This window comes from Gobio gobio (assembly GCF_949357685.1).
Source record: "Gobio gobio genome assembly, chromosome: 17".
Taxonomy (NCBI): domain Eukaryota; kingdom Metazoa; phylum Chordata; class Actinopteri; order Cypriniformes; family Gobionidae; genus Gobio; species Gobio gobio.
In genome coordinates this window covers 45,151,392-45,160,718 of record NC_137110.1, presented here as the reverse complement: position 1 = coordinate 45,160,718, position 9,327 = coordinate 45,151,392, and the positions used below count along the sequence as shown (strand labels likewise).

The 9,327-nt window shown below is 39.0% G+C and overlaps 1 protein-coding gene across 1 annotated transcript; it reads right to left on the bottom strand.

Annotated features, from left to right (window-relative positions):
• Positions 1 to 4,179: 4,179 nt before the first annotated feature.
• Positions 4,180 to 8,054, bottom strand: dmbx1b (diencephalon/mesencephalon homeobox 1b; the record flags this gene model as incomplete). Its single annotated transcript, XM_079840630.1, has 4 exons — positions 4,180 to 4,592; positions 6,033 to 6,405; positions 7,505 to 7,683; positions 7,901 to 8,054. The coding sequence occupies 4 exons, from the start codon at positions 8,052 to 8,054 to the stop codon at positions 4,180 to 4,182; spliced, it is 1,119 nt and encodes a 372-aa protein (XP_079696756.1).
• Between the last annotated feature and the right edge of the window lie 1,273 nt (positions 8,055 to 9,327).

Genomic DNA, 9,327 nt, shown 5'->3' with positions numbered 1-9,327 from the left:
AGCGCTGAGCGCTCAGCGTTTTTTACTGGTCGCCAAGAGTTGAAGAATGTTCAACTTTGAGTAAAACGCAGCGCTCATCACTGTCACTTTTCACCAAGCCATCCAATCAGAGTGGAGGAGGGGCGGGACAAATACAACACAGACCAACCACCACATTTTCCATGTACAACAGATGAAAACAGCGAGCACAAAATAATTTAAAACGAGACAGAGCAAATACTTTACATTGTATCAGCATTTTTATATAGAATCAATACAGAAACAAACTATCTGTGAAATAAGATACTAGTAACACTTCCGTGGATCTTCCGTATCATAACAAGCAAAGAGTCTCAACTGAAAAAAACGCTGCACTGCCAAAATGCTCTCAAACACTCACAGCAAGACGTTTTCAGCAGAGCGCATTTGGTGGACACGCGACCTTAGTCATCATGTCACCTCAACTCCAGCTACGTTCCGCCTCTTTGCCCATTTTCTGTTATCTGGGAGTGACACACGACGACGCGCTGACAAGATGGCAACAGCCAACTTTGAGGCTTCAAAACTGCTCTTCAGAACCCTATGGGTGACGTCACAGACACTACGTCCATATTTTTTTAACAGTCTATGGTATTGACTCATTATTAAAATTTTGTTAATTATGAACGAAAAAGTTACATGGTGTACCTTTTACGTTAAAAAATGTTTTGCTCCAGTCCTTGATTCTGACTGGTCAATAGCTGTTTTTTCAAGATAAAGCTTTATGACTGCTTCACCCCTACAGTTCTGTGTATCACTACACAAAACACCATTAGCAACCACTCTTAGCATTGTAAACAGGTTTGTTTGCAGTTGATATTGTTCATTGAGAGAGAGAGAGAGAGAGAGAGAGAGAGAGAGAGAGAGAGAGAGAGAGAGAGATCAAGTGAGCGAGTATTACCTGCATTTAGATATAGCATTTTCCTTCAGGTTAGTCCATTCAATAAAAAATGTGAATGTCCGCTGTGATATCTTGTCTTTTTAACATTAAAGCGGTTTTCCGTGCCCTGACATTGACAATGTGTCAAATTTATGTTGCTGTTCATGGTCCGGGTCAATTTTTAGGCTTTTAGTGATTTTACTTCATGAAAGTTGCATTGATACATATTTTTTGGCTTTAAAGGGTTAGTTCACCCAAAAATGAAAATTCTGTCATTAATTACTTACCCTCATGTCGTTCGACACCCGTCAGACCTCCGTTCATCTTCGGAACAGAAATGAAGATATTTTAGTTGAAATCTGATGGCTCTCAAAGGCCTCCATTGGCTCAATGGCACGTTACACTCTCAAGACCCTTAAAAGGTACTAAAGATGTTGTTACAAAGTCCATCTCACTACAGTGGTTGTAAAATAACTTTATGAATCGGCGACAATAGTTTTTGTGCGCAAAAAAACCCCTAAATAACGACTTACATAGTGATGACGATTTCAAAACACGGCCTCATGAAGCTTCTAAGCGTTATGAATCAGTGAGTCGAATCAGCGGTTTGATTCGCCAAATTTCAGCAGTTTGGCGGTTTGACACGCGATCCAAATCATCATTCGACTCAATGATTCATAACGCTTCGAAGCTTCATGAGGCCGTGTTTTGAAATCGTCATCACTATACAAGTCGTTATTTAGGGGTTTTTTTGCGCACAAAAACTATTGTCGCCGATTCATAAAGTTATTTTAGAACCACTGTAGTGAGATGGACTTTATTATTGTATTGACGTCTTTAGTACCTTTTAAGGGTCTTGAGAGTGAACCGTGCATTGAGCCAATGGAGGCCTTTCAGAGCCATCAGATTTCAACTAAAATATATTTTCATTTGTGTTCCGAAGATGAACGGAGGTCTGACGGGTGTCGAACGACATGAGGGTAAGTAATTAATGACAGAATTTTCATTTTTGGGTGAACTAACCCTTTAATATTTGTATTGCATGGTAACCGTTTTATAAAAGCAATAAGGTAGCAAGGCTAGTGCTATATCGTGAATAAGTCACGGCTGAAGGGGTTGCAGGAACTCCAAAGTTAATAAGCCTATACTAATTTTGTCCTATTTATGATTATATAGTTAATTACATTTTATTGTTTGTATTTATCTTTTTTTTTTTCAATGCTGTCTGTGACACACCACTTGAGAACCAATGCATTAGAGATGTTAACCATTATTTTGCTTTTGTTAAAGATCTTGTCTTTTCTCTCCCCCCTTTCTGCCCGGAATGAGAATGAAATCCATCTAAAATTCACTGGAGTGCCAGCATATAAAGTATGGGCTGTTAACAGGTGTCTGAACACGATGTGTCTTCTCACTCCATTCCTATGTTCTTCCTCAACTTAATCCACTGGTATCCTGACCCGTGCTAATCTCCTTACTGCAGAGAGTTCTGCTCCAGAGCTGCCAAACCTCTGACAGGTGGGTGGCGACGGTCTCGCCAGGGTGATGTGGCTGATGGACTCATTTTCTGCCTCTGTGTTTTAAGCTTTTCACTGGATCTGTTATCAAGATGAACATGTATGCGAAAGAGGGGGTAAAAACAGACAGAGAAAGGGCACGCATGTTGAAAACATTTCATGTGTGTTAACCAGGTTAGGTTTGCCAATAATTTACTAATGGTGTACAGGTAATGTGCATATGGATTATAAAAAAGATAATTTTAGAGAATAAACATGAACAAAAATTTTTTTTTAAATTAATTTTAGCTCATTGATTTAATTTTTCTTTTTATATATATATAAAACTCTAATTATAATTTTTGCAGTTTTAGACCTTATAGCTTATGTTAGTTACCTTTTTTTTTTTTTACTAATTCATTATCAATTTACCTTCTGTTGCAATTACAGATATTTAAAGAATATTCTTTAGATTATTGAACTTTAAGAAATGCATGATTATTACAATAACTTTTAAAATAGCAGGAGGAAATGAATGTGACTCAGTGGCAGAGAAGGTGTGTGCATTAAATATCGTCAAATAAAGGTGGAACAGAAAAGAAAAAACGTAAAAATCTGAAATATAGACTCAACAAACATCTGTTACAGATTCAGTTCATATATGTGGTTTATTCCCTTTCATTTCACTGATAAATTATTCACATTTATTTAAACAATTCAGAGATATCCAATAGACTCTAAAATGACAAATCACATGGCGTGACATCAGAAACATCAGTCCAGGTGATGCTGAAGTCTTTCTGATGTTTGCAGAAGCTCCATCCATACGTTTATGTCCCTTTATAACATCCACAGACAGTGAAGACATTTAAACATCTCTTCAAATATACAAACGGGAGGCTTCACTAACCTTCTACTAAGGCTGTGGACCTGAATAAGCTTATTTACAGAGACAAATGAATCGATGTGCTTAATTTTTTTGCATTTCAAAGTGCAAAGCAAGGGGTGTTTGGAAAAGTTTAAAACCTCTGCCATGCAGCCAGACCTAAACATTTCAATGTCGGCCAAACTTCTCTATTCCGCCATGCTATATGATAATGAAACAGCTCCAGCTCAGCCAGCTGTCTAGTGATTTCAGCACACTAATGTGACTTAGGCCCTGTTTACACCTGGTATTAAGATGCATTTTGGTCGATAGGATCACAAGTGGACAACGCTAAATACAGGTGTAAACAGGGTCTAAAACGTTTTGAGCTTGTCCACTTTAGACCACTTCCAGAGGTAGTTGAAAAACGCATTTGACCGGATTGCTTTTGTAGTGTAAGCGGTCATGTGATCGAATGCATACAAACAGCCACAAAAGACTGCCTACTCTCCACCTACTGACCTAATGCATAAACATGGATAGCGCGCTAGACAGACGGGATTTAAACTTTGTCCGCATTAAGACCTAAGTTTGGTTTGAAGACGAAAAACGTACCAAGCACACACTAACACACACACTCACACTCACAGCGTTCGGCTAGTCTTGCGTCTGTCATGCTGATGAGCTTATTTTGTCCCATTACATCGAAAGATCTGAAAAAACCCATACGTTTACCCACCCATAGACCCTGCCCTCAAAGAAATCAGGACAGAAGTGGTTGAAAGTGGACAAAAGAGAGGGATTAAAACACCCGGTATAACCGTCTCCCTCGTCTACTTGTGATCCGATCGACTAAAACGCTTCTTAATACCAGCTGTAAACAGGGCCTTAGATCCTGGACTCAAGACATTGATCAGTGGTTAGTTTGGTAGCGTGTCCAAGCCGAGTGATGCGGCATGCTGCTTCGCCCTCAGACGCAGGTTTTCGATGCTTGTGGTTTTGCTGTTGAGGGCCGGTAGAGCACCAGAGCCCTGCATCAGAGGGCTGCTCCACATCTGCTGGGCTTGAGACAGGGTCTGGTAGTAGGGCTGACATGGCAGCGATCCCAACGGAGACGCCATGTTCACATTTACGCCCAGGTAGGGTAAGGAGGAGGGCGTGGTCACGTCGAAGGCGGGATAGTGCATGATGTTGTTGGTGGCGGCCATGTGCTGGCGGAACTGTTCCTGCAGACGGAACAGACTGAGAGGAGACGAGGCGTAGGAATTAGTCTGAGCCATGCCGCCACTGACTCCACTGGAGGAGGGAAGAGCCGGAGAACCAAGCAGCTCATCTGGGGAGAGAGGTAGAGGACAATGTAATACCATTTCCATTTGCATTCAACATTCTTAAAGATATAGTTCATTGTCATTGATGTTCCAAACCCATAAGACTTTGGTTTCATTTACCAATGGCACATAGGCTTCCTTTTAAAGGAATATTTGGTCAAAAATTAGAATTGTGTCATCAATTACTCACTCTCATGTTGTTCCAAACACACATCTTCGAAACACAAATTAAGATATTTTTAAAGAAACCTGAGAGGTTTATGTCCCTCTATTAGACTGGGTAAACCCAGCCTGATCTGCCAGCGATTTGATTACGCCCCGGCAACTCATTCTGGAAACCCGTACATTCACTTCTACTGCTTCTGTTACACTTTTGCGGGAACCAATCACAGACTGGCTTATCCACCTGGCCCGCTATTGGAGGGATTATCATGATGACAGATAGAGAAGCGATGGGTCTTTTCCCATTGATCACGCCTCTTGTGGTCTGATTGGTTGAAGGACTATCCAATTGCATACAGAGTTATTTGAATTATGCTTGTTTATCACGCCTCTTGTGGTCTGATTGGTTGAAGGACTATCCAATTGCGTACAGAGTCATTTAATTTATGCGCATTTATGCTCGCGTGCAGTAAAAAATACAGAGCAGACTCCCCAGACCAATGTTCAATCTTAAATTGAGCTTGGTCTGATGATAGCCAGACAATCCCTCTATTGAAAGTCCAGGAAATCAAAACTTAAAGGATCTAAAAAGGTTACAAAGGCTTGAATGAATCCATGTGAATCTAGCGGTTTAATCCAAGTTTTGTGATACGATTGCTTTATATAATGTACAGATTTGAGGAATGTTTACACGACAACGATGTACTAAACGACCAAAAAAAATGATAAAAAACGCTGTATTATGCTGCCAAGCCAGTAGTTGGCGACATCACTATGTAAAGAAAAACTACAGACTGAACACGTAATACGCATGGCGTCACTATTTTCACCAATTTGCGTTTTTGTCGTTTAAACAGGGACAATAACAGTATCGTTTTCAAAAACTTTAGTTATCAGCCCCCCTAAAAAGTCATTGTCGTGTAAATGAGCGGCAAAATCCGCAAATCAAAACTTTTCAGTTTTTAGTTGAAAACAGTGTCGTGTAAACTTAGGCTTTTATTTAAATCTGATCAATGATCAATGTAACCAGATTTTAACCTATAGAGTAAATTATGTCCTTATTTACTGTTACGGTGCTTTTTCTTGGTAATTTCTGGAGCTTGACTTCAGTGCATTCTTCAGTGTTTCTCCTTTTGTGTTTCCCGGAGTCACATGAGTTTGGAAGGATGTGGGTGAGTAAATTATGACAGTAATTTAATTTTTGGTTGAACTAACACTTTAATTCTGGATACTACTCCTTTTAAGCGTTGTGAAAGAAAGATGATACATAAATAGATTTATACCTGATTTAGGGCTGATTGGCTTGCAAGAAGGTAAACTGTCGTCTGTCGTCAGGGGTGGCTCCACCTCTTTTATTTCATCTTTGATGGACAACGATTCGTCCTCTCTGTCAGTCATGTCCTCAGCCCCTGACTCCGCCCCTGACTGTTCCGGTGAGGTGACATTCACCTCCTCATTCAGCTCACAGGGCGGGGGACACATGGGGCCACGCCCATCTGAAGGGGAGGGAGAGTCTTGAGCCTCAGTTGGTGGAGCTTCTTCTTTTCCTTCTTCCTGCCCGCTCTCCATCCCAGCTTCCTTCAGCCGCTGAAGCTGCTCTTTCTGCAAGCTGCGCTGCTTCTTGCGGAACTTTGCACGGCGGTTTTTAAACCAAACCTGTTAGTGTGAAGAAATTGGTGTTTGTAAATCTTTAAAGGTTGTCAAGTGAATCGTTGATTTAAAGGGATAGTTCACCCAAAAATGAAAGTTCTGTCATCATTTACTCACACTCAAGAATGTTTGTAACCAAGCAGATCAGAGCAACCATTGACTACCATAGTAGGGAAAAAATACTATGGTAGTCAATGGTTGCTCTATCTGCTTTGTTACAAACATTCTTCAAAATATCTTCTTTTGTGTTCAGCAGAACAAAGAAACTCACACAGGTTTGGAAAAACTTGAGGGTGAGTAAATAATGACAGAATTTTTATTTTTGGGTGAACTATGCCTTTAAGGCAAGAAACCACAGGTGAATAGGGTAAAATAAAAATAACTGATAAATATGACCATATGTCCCCCAATACACCAAGACAATTATTTTGTATTACAAGTTTTTTTTTATGTTATGTTCAAATATGCAAATGAGACAATATCTAAAGTGTGCAGAAATTTGCATCAATTTCCAGAACAGAAATCTCTTGCTTCATTTTGTTGACATATTAGTGTTAAAGAATTTTACAGAGGTGATTTTGGATATTTCTTTAGCTCCATAAATCAGAAAATACTATTAACAGCAAGAAAAAAAATATTTTCACCATGTTTTAAAGAACAAAAATATAAAAAAGGCGAATGATACATGAACAAACCCTTTGTAAAAACCTTCAGAATATAGATATAAATCGGGAAGATTTGGAGTATACAGTAAGTGCTGATTGTAATTAAAATCTACAGAAGCAAATAGATCAAATTTAATAATAAAATAAAGTCTGAATTGCACATTTTGGAGGTTTTCTTTCCATTTAGTTTAAAAGGAGAAGCAAAATAACCCCAAATTCTCAAAATTGATCAATGCATTTGCCTTTAGTGTCTTTCATTAAGCTGCACAAATATAGCATCAGCGATGTATAATTCTGCAAACAAATTGCATCCTGCCACAAACCATAGTTGTGTTGTGTGCACAGGCCTCTTTTGGTTGGTTTTTGGTCATGCAATTATTTCCCATCAATTGTACTCAACAAATCCCATTGGCTGGTGTCCGCACGTGCTGTGAACTCACCTGCACTCGAGCTTCGGGTAGGTTGGTGCACATGGCCAGCCGTTCACGCATAACCACATCAGGGTAGTGAGTTTTCTGGAAAGTTTTCTCCAGCGCCTCCAGCTGCTGGGCGGTGAAGGCTGTGCGGCTGCGGCGTTGCTTCCTGTGCTGAGAGCCGTACCGCGCCTCCAAGATGATGTCTAAATACACAGTCATTGGACATGAATTATGGTGAGTTTCATAACAAACATCTATCTATCTGTCTATCTGTCTATCTATCTATCTATCTATCTATCTATCTATCTATCTATCTATCTATCTATCTATCTATCTATCTATCTATCTATCTATCTATCTATCTATCTATCTATCTATCTATCTATCTATATGTCAAAGACATTTCTGGTGAGCGGTTACCTGCCAGTCTCTCTGCCAGGGTGAGCGCGTGCACGGAGGGCCGGTAGTCGGGCGCGTGCTGCGCGTGCTGAGCGGCCTGTTGATGCAGGTTGTACATGGCGCTCAGCGAGTTCATGGCGTGCAGAGAGTAGCCGTTCACCCCGTAGTGCTGCATCGCCTCACTCTGATAAACGACAGACAATGCAGAACATTACTTTCATGACTAAATAATCATTTAATTTTATTAGATTATGAGTTCGTGGTGTTTTGCGGTTGCAATGTTGCATCTCACACATGTGATGGTCATGATAACGCATAATTAGGCTTATATCCATAAAAGAGACCTATCATGAAAATAATTCCACTACCCGAAAAAGAAATTAGGCTATTGACCGAATTTGAAAATAAACATTCTTTATTGGCAACGTCCATGGAATCTTAGCATCGCATAAAGGGTTCTTTAGATTTTTTTAAATGTTCTTCGAGCTAAAAATGGTTCTTCTATGGCATCACTGCAAAAAAAAAAGAGGCAACTTGCAAAAATGCACGTTCTCCTTATATTACAGGAATAAATGATTTATCGCAGACCGTTTTAATTGTAGGCTAATTCATTTAATTGTAAATGAAATCATTTATGCTAGTTCCCTAGTAAATAAAGGAATAATTATTTCCCAGGCCAATGTCTTTCACAAAATATGTGCATTGCAACAGAATAGAGGACTCTTACAACAACAACAAAAAAGTTGTGTATTAGTCGTAAACAAACAGTAGGCTATATAATAGGCATTTGTGTGTGTGTGTGCTCATAAACTTTCTCTTTCTTAAAACGATCGCTACATTTTTTAAGATAGGCCTACGTTTTTGCATTTTATTTCATTTGTATCAAATCGTTTTTAGTGCTAAAAGTGCTTGGAAATTCTTTGTTTTTCTTCTATCATTTTAAGCAAATACGAACTTTTTGACAGCTTCATTAATATCGATATAGCCTAAAACTTTTGTGTGCAATGCATTCACTTTTAATAAATTGGAAAATGCTAATCTTAGAGCAAAAACGAAAAAAAAAATTTAATCTGACTGAGCACAAACATTGTATTTAGGCTATTGTTGAATGCGTGACACAATCGATGATGAATGTTTTCGTTCAGTTTGCATCAGCCGTGACAGATGGACTTTTGATATAGGTCGTCTATCAAAGGAAATATAGTAGATATGAATAATTCGTTTTGGGTATGTTGAAGACATTTTAAAAAGCGTATTAATTTTTGCGCATTCTCTTTGCGAGAACTGCTCGAGGGCATAAGCTATTTGATTAAATCCATCTGTCAAAAATATCTTGAACTGCATTAATAAATAACAATTAGGCCTAATAATAATAATAATAGGTAGCCTATATGGTTTTTAGAACAGCAGACGCTACTTATTTTTTTAAGTAGACTGCCAGGATTTCC